This window comes from Lycorma delicatula, chromosome 3 (genome assembly GCF_047948215.1).
Source record: "Lycorma delicatula isolate Av1 chromosome 3, ASM4794821v1, whole genome shotgun sequence".
Taxonomy (NCBI): domain Eukaryota; kingdom Metazoa; phylum Arthropoda; class Insecta; order Hemiptera; family Fulgoridae; genus Lycorma; species Lycorma delicatula.
In genome coordinates this window covers 139,126,298-139,148,693 of record NC_134457.1, presented here as the reverse complement: position 1 = coordinate 139,148,693, position 22,396 = coordinate 139,126,298, and the positions used below count along the sequence as shown (strand labels likewise).

The 22,396-nt window shown below is 32.2% G+C and overlaps 1 protein-coding gene across 1 annotated transcript in view; it reads left to right on the top strand.

The window, feature by feature from the left end:
• LOC142320987 (phospholipid-transporting ATPase ABCA3-like) overlaps positions 1 to 22,396 on the top strand; it is a 109,489-nt gene that overhangs the window by 61,003 nt on the left and 26,090 nt on the right. Inside the window, exons 14-18 of the mRNA XM_075358987.1 lie at positions 552 to 777; positions 1,496 to 1,719; positions 6,208 to 6,502; positions 14,095 to 14,220; positions 18,532 to 18,738. Of these exons, the coding sequence (XP_075215102.1) occupies positions 552 to 777; positions 1,496 to 1,719; positions 6,208 to 6,502; positions 14,095 to 14,220; positions 18,532 to 18,738 (1,078 nt within the window). The remainder of the gene's footprint in view (positions 1 to 551; positions 778 to 1,495; positions 1,720 to 6,207; positions 6,503 to 14,094; positions 14,221 to 18,531; positions 18,739 to 22,396) is intronic.

The window sequence follows — 22,396 nt, the reverse complement described above, 5'->3', positions numbered from 1 at the left end:
TTCGATTTTTCAGGTCAAAAATCTAAAGAAATCACTATTCTATATGTTAATTAATGTCCTAAAAATTTCAATACATCATTTGACTGGGTTAGCTGAAATCCAGTGAAATATTTCATTATCTATAACTTGCACATTGACACATTTTGGACACATTTTGGAGCATATGTTTATATGAACTTTTTCCATTATTTTCACAAGTAGAATAGGTTATGAAAGTTCCTGGAGAACTTTATGATTCATCTGTATATAACATGTAATATTTATGATTATTTGATTTATGATATTTAAATATTATATGCAGGTCTAATATAAAAATTTGTAAATCTATGTTGTTAAATTTATTTTCTGAAATATGTTCAACATTAGGTGTGATAAGAGCAAGTATTATTAATCAGATAGATATTGATAAAAATTAGAGTATTTATAAATTTTATGTGGAAAGCTAAGAGCAAAAGAGTGGGAGGATTGTATCAAAATAATGTTTAAATTTATATTAGCTAATACAAAAATTTATGTCTAATTTCTTATTTGTTAAATATTCGTTGTTTCAGACATTTCTCTCAGTTTTAATGATTTCATTTACATTACATTCATCAAATATTCCAGCATCAGATAGTCATATTCCTCCTTTAAAAATTTCGTCAGATACATATAGAGGAACAGAGGTTTTAGTGACTTACGTGAATGAAACAGCTGTTGATAAATATATTCAATTATACAAAAACTCAATAAAAGATAATATTGTGAAAAATATACCAGGTGGAAACATTACTAACGGTATGTAGTATTTTAAAAGGTATATTAAAATGTTACATATTTTAAATATTATTCTTTGCTTTTTATAATCAAAATAGATTTCTTAGTTTATTACTGTGTTGTGTGGTAGAAATTTTTATGTCTTATTCTGGTGGGATTAATATTTATGTATTACCTGATTTTTGCAAGTTTTTTTGTATCTTTTACAGTTGTGATATTTTAATTAATAACTGTGAAAAAAATGATTTTTTTTTCGTGAAGTTTTGACAGACATTAATGTATATTGGCTGTAATGGACAATTCATTTATATAAACTTAATAAATTTTACTAGCATAACAGTTATGAAGGTAAGCTTTAATTGCCAAACTTACTAGTTCTTATGTCTTTACTATCTAATATTTCTTGACATCCAACTGATAATTTACATATATTATATTGTTTTTTAAATTGAACCTGAAGTAATTGGGTATTAATTTTTTGTTTTATTTTACATCTTGTTTTGCATAAAAACAAGGTTTTAATAAAAGAATACTATTCATTTTAATGCTTTCTTAAGATTAAGATAATCATGATTGTACTCTATTGTATAAAAAATAAAAAAAAATATTTTTATATAAACAACATAGAAATATAGTTTACTATAGTGGACTATAAGTCCACTATCAGAGTAAGTGTCATTGCTTTGTAAATAAGTAGTAGTCACTTTCTAAGTATTGTTATGAACATTTTCTTTTACAGAATTAATGAGTCAAGCTAAGAAAAATATTGCAAGATATAGATTGAAAATGGTTTTTGCTTCTGATTGGTCTGGAGCTAATGCAGTTGGCTTGTATTCATCTCTTGCAACCCATTCATCAGCTGTGTCATTAAATGCTATTACGAATACTGTATTAAAAGCTTTATCAGATGATGAAACTTCCTCAATTGTTGTAACTAATCATCCACTTTCAAAATTATCGATGGTAAATTATATTATTAAACTATATTTGTATGTATATACACATGTATACTATTTATATATATACAATAAACAGTACTGTTTACTGTATATGTAAACAATACTTTACATATACAGTAAAGCATGTATGTAATATACTTCTTTTTTTTACAAATACTATTTAGATTTTTTAGGAGTAGGAGTCCTGGTTTGTCCTGATTGTCACCTCAGCCATTGTTTTGGCTTTTTGTGGAATCCATGGTTAGGAAACAGTCCTTCAGGCAGAGTAATTGTCCCCCCTGAACGCCAGTTCAGAAGAAGTAAAGAGTGGAAGCTCTGCTGGATGCTAGAAGGTGTCAGCATGTTATTACAGAGAGAGCCAAGCCAGGGTGACAGATAAAGTACTCCTACAGTTTCAGGCCCGGAAAAAAAAGGGAAGGGTTAAAGGAAGGTGAGAGTCAATCTGCAGAGATACTGCTTTGATTGGAATAGATAAGGATAGCTTAATATTTGCCCTGGACCATACATATGTTGTTGTCACCTTTGTACTTTTGTTTCAAGTATAATAAAATAATATAAATAAAAATGTTTTTGTTTTTATTACATAAAATAAAAATTATGGAAGTTTAGAGAAAACTAGTTATATAAAAAATATTTTAATCATAGATAACATTTTGTAATTCAGAAACTCTTTGCTATGTCAAAATATTTACCTCATATTCTTTATTTGGAGACAAATATCAATTTTTTGAATGTCAGTACATTGGATATGCATTTAAATAGATCATATAGGTTGTAAAGGTTACCTGAAAATAGACTTCCCAGACAAATGCCAGAAACTAGAAGTAAAAAAAAGGTTTGGTCTAATTTGGGTAAACTAGCTGAAAAATAATACATCAGGTTAGGTGATGAGGAGAGTCGAGGTCAGTGGAATTTACAGTTGATGCAATTTGTTACATAGATTTAAGGAGGAAATTAAAGAGTTATAGTTTACTACTGTGTGAGGGCACAGTTCAATGTGGTTTACAATAGGCTTCAAAGGACTTTGGGTCTCAATAACTACATGAATGATAAATTTACTAGGAAATTCTTAAGTGTTAATTTAAGGTTCAAAGTTGTACATTTTTTGTTTTACAGAATTAATACAGGCAGAAGGCATTTTTTACAGGCAGAAGTGTTAGTCAAAAATGATTATGTATAATCATCAAGAGGAAGAAATGTCTTCTTATCAGGAGATGTTCTGACCATGAGAGATTTAGAGAATTGTGGTTACGAAGAAGGGTAATGTCAAAAGAGGAGGTCACAATCACAGCAGCAGAAATCTAAGATGGTCTTATTTTATTTTATTATCTGGTCTCTGTTAAATGATAGAATTTTATTTAATTATTAAAATTTGTCATTAAAAAATTTAAGAAAACTAGTTGATTTAATATGTAGCTTGAAATGCCCAAAAGAATTTAAAAGGTATGTTCTGTTAACTGCCTGTGGCTAACCTTTTCTTGTACTTATCAGCAGTTCTTGTACTTGGGCAGTTTTGTATTACCATTTTTCTTGTTATTGGGCATTTTATAAGCCGAAGACTTACATTACAAATAGTAGAGGGAATAACAGCTACAAGGTTGATGATAAAAGTTATAGTAATATCTATTATGCAGGTTATATAAAAAAAGAACATATCAATTTTTTTATTTAGTTTTAAATAACAATTTTTCACTGAAATAAATATTTCTAAAAAAATTGCTCCTAAGTAGAAATCTTTTAGTCCAAAATCACCAAAACAGAGAGAAAATATGTTATTCAGTCAATAGCATATGTTTTATAGAATTTTTTTTTCATTTTGCACAGGTGTAAATTTTTATGTTAAAAGATAGTAAGAAAGGTATATTTTTTAATTTTTGTCAGTATTTCAATTTAAATTTCAATAATGAAATGAACTGAGTAAGTTAAGCTTAAAAGTGATGGGGAAGTCAAATACAGTACGCTTAAATAATTACTGTTTTATGAAGCATATATCAAATTTAAAACTAGTTAGCAAAGATACAGTGCACCTAGTATGATTAACTATCATTAGTTGTGGTGCAACTTCTACCCCGGTCTGTTATGGTGGATGTCAAAGAAAGTCTTGAAGAAAGCTTCTTTTTTTTGAGATGACAGGAATCAACTGCTTTGGTCATTTTGGCCTATGAGAATCAAAACTTGTTAAAATACTTTGTTTAAGATTGTTTTGTTATATGTTTTTACTGTAAAGGAAGTAAAACTGACAATTAATTGAAATAACAATTATAAGGTTTATATATGGTTCTTTAGTTAGAGAGAGTTTATGTAAGTTGATATCAGAAATTTTTTGGTCTAAACCTAACAAAGTAAATTTGATTTCATTTTTGATAAATGCCTGCCACAACCTACAAAATAATCTTCTTGGGAGTATATACATTGATTCCATTGACTTTCAATCTTGAAAAGCATTGGCAAAATCCTTTTCCTGAAGGCTGTCCATTACTGCATGTGTTTCTTTGATGCCTTCTACTGTGTTAATGTGGCAGCCTTTAAGCTTTAATTTTAATTTAGGAAGTAAAGCAATGTTATAGGGGCTAGATCTGGAGAGTAAGAAGGTTGTTTGACGACTAAAATACTGTACTTAGTAAAAAAAAAATCCTTCATTTTGAAGGAGGTGTGTAAAGGCAGATTTTCATTATGCAGCAGCCAGTTTTGTTTTTCCACCATTCTGGTTTCTTTCTAGTAACCCTTTAACCTCCCCAACCAATTGGGCTATTTTTATATTAACAATTTTCTAGTCATTGAACATTTTCCAAATTAGTAATACCTGTTGTTTCACTCAGTTAATTTAAAAAATGAAAAATACAGCATTATCCTGATAAACTGAACAGTCATTGCACATAATCACAGAACCTTTAAGGCCTTTGCTTATGTAACTGTTTTGCTGTTAAAAATTATTAAGCGATAGTGTTCTTTCTAATGGACTTCTAGATACTAGTGATTTTAACTGAAATCTGTTTTTAATACTGTAGCGTATGAAATTGGTTGACGATTAATTTGCTATGTCAGCTTCTTGCTTGCATATGGGAATATGCAATGATAGCTACAATATACTCTTATCATTAAAAGGCTACCCTGATCATAATTAGTTTTTTGGCCAAATTCTGAATCCTGTTTCCTGTTGCAAATTTATATAAAATACCCCAGTTGAATCAATATATATTTAACATGACATTTTTTGCAATTTTCAAATTTTTTAAAAGATTTGTTTGTTTATATATATATATATATATATATATATATATATATATATACACAGTTTTGTGCAAATTAATGTGAACAAGCGTATATTTTCAAAAATAATCAACTTTGTTACATGTAAAGAAAAGTGTTTATTACAGTATTTTTTAGTATTTAATATGCCCTCCTCACTCTAATAACATTTCAATTCTTTTAGCCATTGAATCTATAAGGTTTTTTTACATATTTCTTTAATTTATTGATCTTGAAACCATACTATTATCACAGTACAAATCATCTTCTCTTTGGTAGTGCAGTCCATTTTTCTGTCTTTTACACACAATTGTCACCAAATTTTTGATTCGGTTCAGGTCAGGTGAATTTCCAAGCCAGTCCAGACAATAAATCTCTTTTTCCCTTTTTTAGACAGAAAAGCTTAACTTATTTGATGAGTGGCAGGGGGCCAAGTTTTGTTGAAAACAGGGTTTTCAACTCCAAGTAAATCTGCAAGTTTTTGAAATTCTGGTAGAGCCCTATTTTCCAATAATGGAATGTATTTTTCACTGTTAATTATTCCAGAGACTGATACTAAACGTTTAGGTCCAAAGTAGCTGAAGCATCCCCAAACATTTTCTTTAAATTAATATGTAATTATCATTATTTTAATATTTTTATTATACGATAACAGAATTATTTCAATCATGACTGAGGATGTGGGATCTCAGAAAGTACTTTCATAAAAAATTAAAATAAAATTTTGTACATATATATATATATACGTATATATGACTGAAGAAAAAAAAAAAATTATAATACACGTAAAAAAAATATATAATACACATTTGCAGACAGATAATAAGAATACACTATGGAAGTGTGCAGGAAGAACCTTATAGTCATACATGGAGTAATCTATGTTTTGCTCTTCATCTAATTATTTTATTTGTCACATTTTGTCTGAATATCACTGATAATCAGTTGATCTTGTGATCCAGAAATTACAAAAATGATGGAAGGAGTGAAAAGAGATCTTCTGGAAAATAAAACTAGCAACCTTCATTTCATGAAGATTTTGTGGCAAAAACCTCCATAGACATTCTGTGATAATTTTTTTTTATGAACATTTGTTTTATTCTTTGCTTACTACAATAGTTGTATGCCAAAGACTTTGGTTATTGACGTGTAAGAATATGTAGAAAAACTTTATAATAATAATGTATATAAAAATCATTCAGTATTTTGTTCACTTTATAACTGCACTGTTGTGTATTTTCAGGATCCTTGTTCATCTGTTTTCAATGAAGTTAACATATATATGTTTGGATTCTTATGGGCAACTACAACCCCTTTTGGAATGTTATTTGTGCTGGCCAATTTTATTGCATTTCCTCTCCTTGAACGTATTAGTGTTACCAAACATTTGCAGCTGATGACTGGACTTTCACCTTTAACATATTGGGCTACATCATATATTTGGGATTATTTACTTTTTATATTTACATCATGTTTATTTTTTATACCAATCTATTTTTTCGATTCCATAAATATATTCCATGGTGCAAGAGAAATAGGTAAGACATCTAAGTTATAGAATTTCACTTTTATTAATTGATTCCATTGAGATAAAGTGTAATGGCTCCTTTCAGGTACATGTAATGAGTAGAATTTTATATTTTGCAGAAGTAGATGTTTTCAAATATCAGGCAAAAAATAATAAGAGCCACTGAACAGTTATCATTAGAATGAAGGTTTTAAACCAATTGCCTACAATCAAAACAATAACTATGGAGAGTTTGGTGACACAAATAACTAGTGACACTGCACAAAGAAATAGTGACATAGAGTACTGAAAGCTGTCACATTTATGTTTTTGATTGCCCCAGTCTAGTAATTGTAAGTATATAGGTGCATTTGGTACTAGTTTTGATCATCATTTTTATTTTAATATGAAACAAAGGATTGTGGTACAACTAATGATTATGTTTATATGAGTGAGGTATGAATTATGAAGCTGAATGTCTGAGTGATGAAAATATGGATGACAATATTTTTTTATTTTTTTCACCCTACTCCCTTGTGCCGGATAAACAGTGAAGTATTACTCAGACCAGGAGAGTGTCCTTTTAACTCTAAGAGGGCCTCCCCACCCACTGGCAGTAAGTCTGGCATGGCAGGTCAGCCCCCTGGTTGCATCGTTTTTAGCATCTCCAAGTGGGGTAACCGGGTCCCCACCCAGAGACCGGGTCTTGGTCATTACTTTGCCTGCCCCAATCTGCCGAAAAGAGAAACCAGGCTTGACTATGCTGTTCCCAGCACCCCAAGCCGGCAGCCGAGTCTCTGTCCTTTATTTTTTCCCCAGTTCCTAGATGCCCCGGAGTTCCCACAGCCATTCATTGGACCCGACACACCTAAGTGTGCCGGCCCTCGCGACCAGGGCTATCCGCCACATTCTATTCTAATACCTTCGTATCCTTCCCTCGATAGTTTCCGTCCAATACGGTGAACGCAAATGTATCCATACTTCTCCAATTAATTTCCGAGACCAACATATATGTAATTACTTCATCAGCCCTAAGGCTTTCAATACTGGCCTGCCTTTTCTCGGTTGCCCATTCTAGGAAGTACATACGCTTATGGTCAGCCGTATCCTGCGACGGCCAATACATGAATGTCGGAGTCTCCCGCCCTCCGATTCTTTGGAGAAATGACTCAAAATTACCGTGCCCGGTAAACATTTGTGACAGACTAAAATTCATTTCGCCAAAGCCCCTGTCACACCAAGACTCCAGATCCAGGATCAATTTCCTCGTCCACACCGACACTTCTCCCGACCTCCCTTGTGTTCCAGGCCACCCGAATAGCCTATTTTGCTTAAGCTATTGTGCCTATTTGTTCGTTCATATACCAGCAGATCTACGGGCGGCGTTGAAGTCAGTATACACGCTGAGTCATACGACACCATATGAAACGCCGAAATTGCCTCTATAAGTAATCTTCTTTGAATCCTGAGGAGTATCATGACGTTCCTCTGTATCTTGACCGCCGCGCACCACAGCGGGGCTGCATAAAGTAAGGCTGATATTACTGCCGACAAAATTAATTTATTCGATTTTAGGCGCGGTACGCGACGTAATTATCAAGTTTAAGGACTTTATCGTCCTCTCAACTTTTTCACAACGCTCCAACTCATGCTCGCTAAATCGGAGTCCTTTGTCAAGCGTATTTCCCAAGTATTTTACTGTATTTCTCATCTATAATGGCAATGCACCGATTTTAAGACTGATAGGGCCAATTCTTCTCTTCCCCGTAAGGGCGTTATATTTGAATTTGTATGGCGAAAGCTCTAGTCCATGCTCGGCCATCCAGGCACCAATCAAGGCCAGAATCTCATTACCTGATACTCATTCCGATGTGATTTCAGGTCCACCTGTAGATCCGCTGCCTTGTCTTTTACTGTCGAAGTGAACCGCTCCGCCATAGTAGAACCCTTGATCCTGGCAAATAACTCGTCATTCTGACCACGACATAGGAATAAAAACTTCTCGTATCTTTCTTAGACACACTACTCTTCATCGTATGGAGTAAGTCCGCATATGTTTTGCCCTCATTCCGGACAACCACTGTTCTACTGTCCTCCACTGGAGTTATTGATCTTTTTAGGCTGCTCATTCCAGGTTGCATCTGCCTGGCAGGACCCACTGATCCTGCTGCCAAAATACTCACAGATTCAGACTGTTCTCTTACAGAAAGACTAATAACTTACTGATGTGATTTCCAATATAGCCTGCAACTAGGATAAACACCGGAGACTCTGAATTCTGCAATACCCTCGTCATTGGTTGATTTGATAATTAAAAATTTAAAAACAATATAGAAAAAGTTCAATAAATTTTACTACTTAAGAAATATATCTATGTACACTTAACTTCCAAAAATTCATTGGTCAAGGGGTAAAATATCTCAACTATCTGCCCTCCATATAATCCTGCCTATTTAAAAAGAAATCCTCCATAATAAAATGAGAAGTAATTTACTTTACCAAGACACTGATAGAATTGTTCTAAGTGTTATATGCATAGCGCAAGGTGAGACATGTAAAGCATTAATTTCTCTGCCCTACTACCTGCTCTTCATTTCATAAGTTGTGTACTGGATGTCAGCAAATGCAAAACATGTTTGCCACTGTTCCTGGTTATGTTAGTAAATTGTTGTGTGGAGTGCTTCGTTGGTTTTTTATTTTTATTAAAGATTATTAAATGGGTGATATGGAAAAAGGTTGTAATGGAAAAAGATTGACTATACAGGACAAACTATATTTTATTAAATTACTGGACTCTGAAGTAACAGCAAAAACTATTGCTTCAGAGTTAAGAGTTGGGAAAAGAATTGTTGGAGATGGGAATAAAAATCAAGCAGAAATTGAAAAGTGTGCTGCCCAATATAGTGAAAATGGAATGAAAGTAAGAAAAGCATTGGTGAAAGTTGAGGAGGCTTTATTATTGTGGCATGAATATTCAGAGGAAAAGGCTTTTCTGTTACTGGGCCGATAATTCACGAAAAGCATTCCAACTGAAGCGCTAAATAGAAGAAGATTCAGAATTTACTGCCAGAGATGGATGGTAAGATTGGTGGAAAAAATGATTCAATATTCACCAGATTTAACTACTGCATAGAGATATACCTTTGTTCAAAGACTATGTTTTTAAGGCTATTTAAAAGGAGGGAATTTCTGTGGAGCAGCTGTCCAGCTGCAATGAGACCACTTTAAATTATAAGATGCTCCCTACAAAAATACTTACATCAAAAAAAAGAAGCTGCTGCACCAGTGCAAGGAGTGAGTCACCATCTTGGCTTGCAGTAATGCATCCGATAACCACAAGCTTAGGTTAACATTAATAGGAAAATCAAGAAACCAAGAGCTTTTAAAAAACTGAAAAATCAGGAATCGCTATCCTTATATTACATACATAAAAAAAAGCATGGATGAATTCAGAAAGCTTTAAAACCTGGTCCAAAATGAATTTGACCGACTGTAGAAAAACATTTGAAATATAACAATTTGTGAGAAAAGCTGTGCTACTTCTTGATAATTCACCTTCACATTCAACCACCTATGAACTCACAGATGGAGATATCAAAGCTTTATTTTTACCACCCAATGTGATGGTTGTTTGTCAGCTGATGACTAGGGCATCCTTGAGATACTAAAGAAAAAGTATTGTTGGCGCTTTTCAGTTCATTGATACCATTGATTGATAATAATGAAGACTGCATAACTACTCAGTAAAAGACTGATATGCTAGATGTCATAAGGTGGTTGGCCAAAGCATGGGAAGAGATTCTAAACATATCATTTATAAGGTCTTTGAAAATTCACTAGACTGTGATGATATCAATGCAGAGGACATTACAGAGTGAATGGAAAACGATGAACTTGATGAAATAACTGCCAATGATATTATGGAAATGGCGGATATTGTGGATATCAGCCAGCTGATATCATCTGTTTGTGTAAGTGGAGGGAAATTGTGTCATGAAAGAGGCCTAAAAGGGAGTATTTGAGTGCTAAAAGGCAGTTATCTCTGAACAACTTATTCAAAACTAAAAACTGTCAGTTTTGATGCCTTCATATTAGGCCTACCTTTTCCCATTTGTTTAATCATTTATCAATGGATAGTAAAATATGTTTAAATAATTTCTGTAAGAGTTAAGCATTATTTAAGATTTGTTCATTATTTTTTTTTTTGTCTTTAGACATTTGACTGGTTTGATGCAGGTCTCCAAGATTCTCTATCTAGTGCCAGTCGTTTAATGTTTATATACCCCCTACATCCTTCATTCCTAACAACCTTTTTTACATATTCCAAACGTTGCATGCCTCCACAATTTTTCCCTTCTACCTGTCCCTCCAATATTAAAGCGACTATTCCAGGACGCCTTGATATGTGGCTTATAAGTCTGTCTCTTCTTTTAACTATATTTTTCCAAATGCTTCTTTCTTCATCATTTGCCACAACACCTCTTCATTTGCCACACTATCCACCCATTTGATTTTTAACATTCTCCTATAGCACCACATTTCAAAAGCTTTCTAATCTTTTCTACTCAAGTACTCCGATCATCCAAGTTTCACTTCCATATAAAGCTACGCTACAAACATATACTTTCAGAAATGTTTTCCTGACGTTTTAATTAATTTTTGATATAAGCAAATTATATTTCTGATTAAAAGCTCATTTCGCCTGTGCTATTCGGCATTTTATATCACTCCTGTTTCATCTGTCTTTAGTAATTCCACTTCCCCAATAACAAAATTCTTCTACCTCCATAATCTGTTCTCTTACTATTTTTGTATTGTGGTCCATCTACATTATTTCACTAACATTTCATTACTTTTGTTTTGTTTATTTTCATGCAATAGTTCTTGCGTAGGAATTCATTGATGCCATTCATTGTTTCTTCTACATCTTTTTACTCTCAGCTAGAATTACTATACCATCAGCAAATTGTAGCATCTTTATCTTCCCACCTTGCACTGTTATTCCGGATCTAAAGTGTTCTTTAACATCATTAACTGCTAGTTCCATGTAAAGATTAAAAAGTAACGGAGATAGGGAACATCCTTGTCGGACTCCCTTTCTTATTACGGCTTCTTTCTTATGCTCTTCGATTATTACTGTTGCAGTTTGGTTCCTGTAAATGTTAGCACTTGCTCTTCTATCTCCCTACCTGAACCCTAAATTTTTTAAAATGCTAATCATTTTATTCCAGTCTACGTTAACAAATGCCTTTTCTAAGTCTATAAATGCCATGTATGTTGGTTTGCTTTTCTTTAATCTTCCTTCTAATATTAATCTGAGTGCTAAAATTGCTTCCCTTGTTCCTATACTTTTCCTGAAACCAAACTGGTCTTCTCCTAACACTTCTTTATCTTTTGTACAGAATTCTAGTTAAGATTTTTAATGCATGAGTAGTTAGGTTAATTGTTTTGAATTCTTCACATTTATCTGCTCCTGCTTTCTTTGGTATCATGACAATAACACTCTTTTTGAAGTCTGACAGAACTTCCCATTTTTTGTAAATATTGCACCAGTTTTCATAATCTATCTATCGCTTCCTCACCTGCAGTAATTCTGCAGGTATCCTGTCTATCCCAGGAGCCTTTCTGCTATTCAAATCTTTTAATGCTCTATTAAATTCTGATCTCAGTACTGTATCTCCCTTTTCAATCAATTCAACTTCCTCTACAACACCAGTTTCTAATTCATTTCCTCCGTATACCACCTAACATATACCGCCATATAACATATACCACATAACATATACGTTTAACATATACCACCCACCTATTGACCTTTTCTTTCGTATTATAAATCAGTGTATCATCTTTATTAAACACATTATTAGATTTTAACCTATGTACCACAAAATTCTCCTTAACTTTCCTGTATGCTCCGTCTATTTTACCAATAGTCATTTCTCTTTCTACTTCTGAACACTTTTCTTTAATCCATTCTTCTTTCGCTAATTTACACTTCTTGTATTATAGTATTTCTACATTCATCCATCAGTTGCAATATATCCTCTGATACCCAAGGTTTTCTATCAGTTCTTTATGTGACACCTAAGTTTGTTTCTATTGATTTAAGAATTTCCTTTTTAACATTCTCCCATTCTTCTTCTATATTTTCTACCTTATCCTTTTTACTCAGACCTCATGTGATGTCCACCTCAAAAATCTTCTTTACCTACTCTTTTTCAAACATCTCTAAATTCCATCGATTCATCTGACACCTTTTCTTCAGATTTTTAAACCCCAATCTACTTTTCATTATCACTAAATTATGGTCGCTATCAATGTCTGCTCCTGGATATGCTTTGCAGTCGACAAGTTGATTTCTAAATCTTTGTTCAACCATGATACATGGTATCTGATACCTTGCAGGATTACCTGGATTTTTCCATGTATATATTCTTCTACTATGATTTTTAAACTGGATGTTGGCATTTACTAAATTATACTTAGTGCATAACTCAATAAGTTGGTTTCCTCTTTCATTCCTTTTGCCCAGTCTGTATTCACCCATAATATTTCTTTCCTTGCCTTTTCCAATGCTTACATTCCAATCTCCAACTATTATTAAATTTTCATCCCCTTTTATGTGTTTAATTGCTTCATCAAGTTTTTCATATACACACTATCTCATTATTATCATGGGCACTTGTAGGCTTATAGATGTTACAGTCATTGTCGGCTTAGGTTTTGGATTTATCCTTATTACAATGATTCTATCGCTAAGCTTTTTAAAATACTCTATTCTCTTCCCTACCTTCTTGTTCATCACAAAACCTACTCCTGTCTCTCCTTCATTTGATACTAAGTTAATAGGTATTAATAGTTAATAGGTATTAAGTTAATAGTTAGGTATTAAGTTAGTAGGTATTAAGTTAATAGGTAACCTTGCTAATTCCTGCTACATCTACATTTAACCTGTCCATTTCCCTCTTTAAATTTTCTAACCTACCAACTTTTTTTAAACTTCTAACATTCCATGCTCAGACTCGTAGAATGTTATATTTTAATTTTCTGGTGACTCCTTCCTTAGTAGTCCCCACTCGAAGACCTGCACGAGGGACTAGTTTACTTCTGGAATATTTTACCATGGAAGAAGCCTCCATCTTTGTTATATGAAAATGTAGAGAGTTACATTTTCTTGGAAAAAAGTAGCTGTAGTTTTCTATTGCTTTCAGTTGCGCAGTACTCAGAACATTGAGTGATGTTGATATGGCTGTTTGTCCTCCTGACCTACGTCCTTAACAACTGCTGAAAGAGCTGCTTCCTTCTTTCAGGAATCAGTTGGCTCTCAACAGATACCTCTTTGATATGGTTGCACCTTCGGTCCAGCTATTCTGTATCACTGAGCACTCAAGCTCCCTCACCATCAGCAAGGTCTCATGATTCATAGAAGGAGTTTCATTGTTTAAGAGTTTTAAATTTTGATTTTTTTAGGTGATCACTGAAGCAGTTACAGCTGGTATTGAAGAAGAAACAGGATATCGTTTTGATTTATCAAGGATAAATCAAAATTTGAGAAAATGCATCTACATTTTCTCAAATTTTAATTTCTGTGTGTTTTGGATTTTCTTGTATTTTTTTTTTCAGGTGTTTTCTATTTAGTTGTTAATCTGTATGGATTCAGTGGGATATTATTTGCATACTTCTTCTCATTTTTAAGGAAGTCATCTGCTGGTGCTCCAGCAGCTTTTATATTTTCCAATACTGTATTTGGTAAGTAAAATTATAATAACTGGTTTTCATTTCTAGAATTTATAACACAAGCTTGTGTTGGTTGTGTTTTTAGTTTTTGATAATTGATTCTTATGTATTTTTTAGTGCTGAATCTCAAAATAACCTTCATTTTTTCCATCATGTCAGGATTTTTTGCAAATCGCAAATTTCAAAATTTGTAAAAAATTTTGAAAATGTGGTATAATAAAATAGATATAAAACGTTTTTTTTTTTTTTTTAATTTTTAATAATAAATTAATATAAATTCACTTTTTTGGCTTTACTATGCATTCTTATAACTAAACACTTGAGTGGTCTAAAGAGAATGGTGGGGGAGGGTCATTGATCCTTTAGTTTCTAATGAAAATTGTGACAAGCCTAATTTCTATTCCAGTGCATTTTTAAATTAATCTATTTTTATGTATTTAATTAATTTTTATGAGGCACCTCTGGAAAACACTGCCTTTGGAAACCACTTCCCTTCCTCACCCACACTTAATGATGAAGTATATAAAATACTTACTGTTTTATTTCATGTGTTGAAGTTTCTTTGGATGGTTTGTATTCTACTTTGCGCTTTTCCTTCTATGTTCTCTATAGGGTTCATCTCAATGTAACATCCAGCAATTGTCTGCCATCATTGTAGTTGTCAATTTTCTTTGATACCTTCTTTCCATTTCTTTCATGTCCTGATGAAATCTCTCACCCATCTCTTTGCTAATGGCACCCAGATTTTCAGGAAAACAGTCCACATGTTAATTTAGGAAGTAAACCTTTAAGATCATGGAACAGCATAATTTTTGTACTTCTACAGCATGTTTTCAGAGATTGATTTGAAGTTTGGATTCTTCTTACTGCCCAGAAACCTGGTTACTACATCTTTAAAGGCTCCCCAGGCTTCTTTTTCTGCAACTTCCATTTGTTTCTCAAAATTACCATCTTTGAGAAGTTTTCTGTCAGGACAGTAGACACCTTCTTTTAGTTTGGTGATTGATAAGACTGGAAATTTGTCACACATCTATTTAAAACATTTACCTTCTTTTGGTAAGGCTTTGACAAATTGCTTAATCAAGCCTAACTTGATATGCAGAGATGGAAGGAGAACTTTATTCGAATCTATAAGAACTTATCTGAGCACATTTTTGGTACCAGTTTCATTTTCTCTGTACCTGAACCAGGTAAATGAGGAGGTGCCAGCTGCTTTCAGTTTCTTCTCTTTAAGCCTTGAACCAAGCAGTTCTGAATTTTCTTAGGTCAAATGTAAGTCTCAAACCAAATCGTTTAGTTCAGACTATGACTAAAGCTCTGGTGTACAGCTATCTCTGAGTTCATACTCCTCAATGTTATCTTCATTTAAATCACTTGTGGAATCGTCTATTTCAGGTAAATTTTTCTGGTGGAATTGGCACTGGTACATCTGGGCCATGAGGTACCAGGTGTAAAACAGATAACATATTTGGATAGATGATTTGTTTTTTATTCTTCAAATTGAAGTCGTGAACACCAGTTGAATAAAAGTAACAATCGTTGGTGTGATTTTGTGGCTCTCGCCACACCATTGGAACTCCAAATCTGAACGCTTCTTGTTCACCCTTTGACCACTGTCTAAGTCCTTCAACACATGTATAGCAAACATAGTGCTCAAATTTTGTCTTCATGTCCTATTTTCATTCTGAAATATGTGAGATACACTTGTCGAACAAAAGTTGTTATATCTCTTTTTTGCCTTTCCACCATTAATTCACCACAAATGTAACAAAAAGAATCTGCAGACTTTTTGTAGTCTCTTGAAGCCATTTTGAAAACAGAAAGTTTGCTTTATGGCCTGATAATATATTTTCCACCGGCAAAAATGCATTTGATCGTGGAAGACATAAAAAAACTCAATTTATGCATGCTGATGGTTGAAACAGCACTGATAGCTGCCAATAAACATGTTACATCTTGTTGAGTCTTATCACAACTTGTTGGCCTAACTCTCCCACTGTCTCATCATCTTCAACCCAAACCTGCCCCCCGCCCACCTCTTCAGGCCACTCAACCGTTTAGTGCTATAAGAATGCATAGTATAAGCCAAAAAAGTGAATATATTTTATTAATCTATTATAAAAAAAAAACTTTGTCTATTTTATAGTATCACATTTTTGTAATTTTTTTTTACAAATTTTGAAATTTGCAATTTTTCAGAAAAATTCTGATATGATGAAAAAAATGAAGGTTATTTTCAGATTCAGCGCTAAAAAGTATATAGGAATCAATTATTAAAAATTAAAAGACATTCCACAACCCAAATTTTGCATTTGTTTATTTAGTTGAGACCTGGATCCTGGACCTAACCCACCGGGTTGGTCTAGTGGTGAACGCATCTTCCCAAATCAGCTGGTTTGGAAGTCGAGAGTTCCAGCGTTCAAGTCCTAGGAAAGCCAGTTATCTTTACACAAATTTGAATACTGTGGATATGGGTGTTCTTTGGTGGTTGGGTTTCAATTAACCACACATCTCAGGAATGGTTGACTACACTTCTTCATTTAAACTCATACATAACATCCTCATTCATCCTCTGAAGTATTATCTGAATGGTAGTTACCGGAGACTAAACAGGAAAAATAAAAAAGGATCCTGGGCCTGGGAAGGTGGTAAACTGTATTCTTTACTAACTATCTGGTTTGTAATATCTATCACACATCAGGGAGTAGCATCTTTAAAAAAAAAGTTCTAATTAAGAAAAAGTTCCATTGGTCATAGTCAAGTTCAGTGAAGCAGTACCTGTTAAATTACATTAGATATATGTTAAGGTAGTAGTTACTACCTAGTAGTTACTATTGGCATACATCAATTACTTAAACTTTTATTACCCATTGTTTTCAATATTAGCTTGAGTATCTATTAAAAAAAATAAAGATAGTTAACATTTTTTGATTGTTGAGAAAAAGTAATTGATGGTGAAAAAATATATGTGTTTGACCAACATCTAAATAATTCTTGTATTAATAAAAGTGAATATTTTGAATTATTTTTTTGGAATAATCTTTATTGTCTGATTCAAATCCTTTGTACTCCTACCTTTATCTCATTTTTTTTTTTTTTACTTTTAAGGCTGCAATGGACCACTTTAGTCAGAATAATTCAAGTCTTTTTTCCGATCTTTTGGCCTTTAAGTTCTTAGCTTTTACTTTCTCCCAATATTTAGTCATTCTTAATGATCTTGCTTTACGATCCTCTTCTGAATAAACCCTTTTTGTATAATTGAAAGTTCTTACTTTAAAGTTGGTATTCGGACCTTTAATAACAAATTTTAATTTTTCAGATTTATTAAGTAAATCTTCGTAAGTCAAATTTAATTCTTGCAAGTCTTCTTTAATTTCTTTGATCCATAATTTTTTAAAGACCAAAATTGATCGATAATTCTCTTAGTAATCCTATCCTGCGGTAATCTTATTACGTATTATTATTTTATATTGTTATTTTTCAGTGGATCTGTATTTGCAGCAGTAGTTATTAATTATGTACTGTGATAAAAATTCTTTTACAGTTACTGGACAGGTCAGCTGATGTGTTGACAGTGTTATATAATAGCTTAATGAAATAGAAAAATCTGAGCTGGCATATCAAATGTTTTACCATGAAATACTTGGATCCTAGTAATCAGGATTCTAATATGTTGTTTTGGAACTTTTGTTAATGGAGAGAAATTGGAAGAAAGGTATTTTTTGTTAGAATGCATGTAAAGATCATAACAATTATGCTATGTACAATAAACTTTGACATATTTGGTGTAACATCAACCACAAAATATAAAATAATTGCTTTTTATAATAACTGTTATAAAAGCAATTAGTAGTGATTCTATGACATTTTTTACTAAAGAATAGTTGGAACAGAAGAGAGAGATTGTGGCAAAGTTTGCAATATAATGTATACATTGTAAATCCTTGCCAAGGCAGATGATGAAGAAGAACTTAAACCAAATTATCCTTCTTCGTAATAGAGATGTAGAGGCTGTTGTTAAAAAGTTAAGAATTCAAAGTGTATGCCATCTATTCAATCATATAATCTATAACATTCCTTTGAAACTTTGAATTAAAAGTTTTTGTTATAAGTAATCATTGTAAACATTATAAATGGTATTTAGTAAGGTAAAATTTTATAAATTCAAAATAAAGTGATAAAGAGGCGGAATATAATTTATAATATAATAACTTATAATTTATAATGAATAATGAAATTTTTTAAAAACTTTTATGAAGTTTTTGTTTACAAAGTGAAGTTGTAGTTTTATTCATGTGTATTATCTTTTATATTGTTTTACAGGAGCGATAGCATCTGTAGCTGTAATAATACTTAGAGGATTAAGATACTTAGAAGGGATCAAACTTACAATAATTAATGGTATTTTGATGTTGAATCCATATTACACTGTATCATTAGCCCTTGTAAATTTTAGCAGGAAGGCTTATCGAAATGTGTTATGTGATTTATGCCAAGATCCTTTGGCAAAGCAAATTAGTGGTTGTGAAGGTATGTTAAAAATTTATCAGTTATTTAAATATCTTTAAAATATTTTCTTTATCTGTATTTTAAGTGACATCTAGTAATATTTTTTGGCTGCTAGATAAAAAATAACTCATTAGTTGGTTAATGTTATATCACTTGATATTTTTTGTCTGTTTCATCTTTCAGTTTCTTGTTGTTTTCTGTATTTCAGTATTCTTGTATGTATTTCCTTCTTTGATTTCCAGTAGCATACATATTTTATCTTGCTAATTTAATTTTGGATTGGTTAACTTTAAAAAACAAGACATAATTATTAATCAATTTGAATTCCTGACTGGGCTATATTTTTAAAATTAATTGTTTTATGATATTTATTTTAAGTAACGAATTAATTTTTGCCTAATCCATAAATCTTTAGTCTATAAATTTTATAGCTTTTTTTTAGCTTCATATGATGGTGTTATATTTTAGTTGTCTGTTTGAAGTTGAAAAGTACTGCAATTTTAAAGCAATTTTTCATATTTAATCAACTTTCTCATCTAGGATTTTAGATTATAATGCACTTACAGAATATTTTTACTGATCTTTGAGAAAAAGGTAAAGCTCTGGTAAAACTGAGAATATAAATGTACTATCTGCTAAGAAATTGGTGCAACTAATCACTAAGAAGTCTCTCTTGATTGAGACTTGGAAATCAGAACAAATAAACTAAAAAATATGTACTATTTTAGTACACTAGTAATTTCTGAAAAAAGTTAGTGTTTTTCATAGGAATCATGTCTTTGAATATTGAGTTATATAAATTTGTAAATAAGAGGTATCAAAATATATATATTTGAACTTACTCAAATCTAAATATCACATTTCTTCTCTATTCCATTTTTAACCATTTCTTTCATTTACCATTGTTAACAGAATATTATCTGCTAAGTCATGGAGCTTAATATAGTTCTGAATTGATCAGTCATTTTGAATTTGGGGGAAGATTAAACAGAAGGACTTTTGACAGAATTAAGGTCTTTTTTGTATAGCTTATGATTACATAATTTTCATGTATTGGAACAACACCTGTAATACAGACCACGGTTTCTTCCAATTAAGAAGAAAAAGAGAAAATAAAGAAAGTTTTGGAAGGAACTAAAAAGGGTTCTTTTCGTAGAATACGGTCTATTTAAAATCTGTTTTTTGTAAGATAGACAATGGCACCTCCAAAAGCTCTTGCTCAACCATAAGGGTTACCGGACTGGAATAAAAACTTATAGAAAAACATAAAGGTGCGGACAATAAAAATTATTAAGCATTAGCAATTAAAGATACGACTCGGGACCCAGTGGTCTGCAGATTAGGGGATATAAATACTGCCAAGTATCTCTGGAGAGAGTCAGTAGTCAGTAGTTCAGTAATGCTGTGTTGGCGCAGTCATGATAACAAGCGATAACAGAAAGTGTTTGGTAACAGCAAGTAAAGAGTACGTCACGAGTATTCCAGTATGGACAGTGAGTGAATATAAGAAGTTGTTTGGTGTGTTATTGGTAAACAGTAGTGAAAGTGACACAGTATTATAATCATTCATAAAGTGTAAGGTAGTTCTTTTATAAACAGTAAAAGTTTATATAAGAATTACTGTTTTGTATGTTTTACATACATATTGTTATTATTTTTCTTTATTTTCTTTATATGTTTTAGAGTAATAAATTTTATTTGTAAGAAATTTTCATCTTGTTAGTCTCTCAATATATTTGTTGAACCGTGAATATGTGATAGTATTTTTGTTCTGCTATTGTATATTTTGTTTTTAATTGAAAATTGTTCAGTCTGATTAAAATTAAATTAACGAGAGGTATTATAATGACAGTCATAAAGAATATAACAGTAATTTGTTATATTCATTATTATTACATATATTTATTATTAATAATAAATATATATATATATAGACAGACTAAAGACAGTGACAGACTAATGACATTGAAGACAAACTAACGTGACCACAATGCTAGGGAATTCTTACAGTTGTACCAGATGTAATAAAATATTTTTCAGGAAACAAAAGCATCTTCATTGTAAATCATGCAACATGAGGTTTCACATGGTTTGTCTTAATCTGAGTTCAGTTGAAATCGCCTTCTGTAATGAAAATGGATATAATTGTTACTCATGCATGCTGAGAAAATGTGGGGATGATGGTGATACAAATGTTAACACATTCAAATCTTGTTCTGTTGCTTCACACACATCTGATACTGATTGTGACGCTTCTGAAGACACACTGTTGGCAGCAAAGAGTAACATTTTCAACATTAGATCCTTGTCATTAGATGCTCCATCGAATTTGGTGCTGGAAACCCTTATTTAAGATGGAATTTCACAATGTACTTTCCACGTTTTGTAGTGAGTTGTCTTCAGTAAGACAGGAAATCTGTGTTCTACATGAGGAAAATCTTGTCCTAAAGCAGACTTTTCTAGAACTTAGCGCTTGTATTAAATGCTCATCTATGATGCTGGACTATCCATAGTTTGTGAAGAAGCAACCTCAATAAAATACTAAAGATAAGGCAACTACTTCTAGTTAAAAAAGTTCTAATTCAAGTCAGAATGCTAATGTTTTTGATGGTTTTGCTGGTAAGTTACACAAAAATATAATTGATGATCGTGCAAATATTGCTGTCCTAGAAATAAATACAAAGATAAATTTGCACGACTCACCCTTGATAGATGATATGGGACCCATCCCAGAATATAATGATAAATGGATGGATGTAGTTTTAAGAAAGAAAAATCTAAACCAGTTCATAATGAAGTTAAGTGCTTTCTACCAAGAAGTCAACAATGAAACCAGCTAAAGTTGGGTTAATTATCTCCTTTGTTGATCTTTCTTACTCGAGGAAGGTGACCTTATTTGTATCAAGATTTAAACCTTCAGTCTCTGTTGCTATGGTAAATAATTTGTTAAAACCCCTAGAACTTACTTATTCTCAATGCATTCGATTAAAACAAAATTGACTCTTATAATTCATTTCATGAATGTTTACAAGTCTGACTGACAAGATTAATGATTCTAATATTTGGCATCAGGGTGTTTTGTTAGCGCTTTTGTATGGGAAACTTAAATAGAACTACAAATACCAACAAGATGGTTTTAGTACACTTTTGGAGGCTTGTCAGTAACAATTAACACAGTTATGGAAATTTTTATCTACTACCAGAATGTTAGAGGATTTCACACTAAGAGCAGCAATGTTTTTCATCTGTAGTTGGTTTCAGTCAAGGTATTATTGCTCCATCAAAGACTTGGTTAGGTGAGCAACACACAAATTTTGACTTCTTTCCCGAATCATTCGCTATTTTAGGCCTGATAGAAATTATAGTGAAGTCGCCTGCCGTGGCTGTGGTGTTTTACTGGCTATAAATCAAAGCATTAAGTGTTTTCAGAGAAGAGATCTTGAGTTGGTTAATGAGGCAGTATGGGTAGAAGTTCCCTGTCTGGGCAGAAAAAGCCTTTTAATTTCTAACCACTATTTTTCTCCGTTTTTATTTTCTATGATTTTGGAAAACTATTTTAAATCTTTTTTGAATGTACTGGATGTTCTGCGTTATGATGTAATTGTTTTAGTGATTTTAACTCACCTGGAATTTCATCGAAATCCAGGACTTGTTGCAAGCCCTGTACTGATTGATTCCC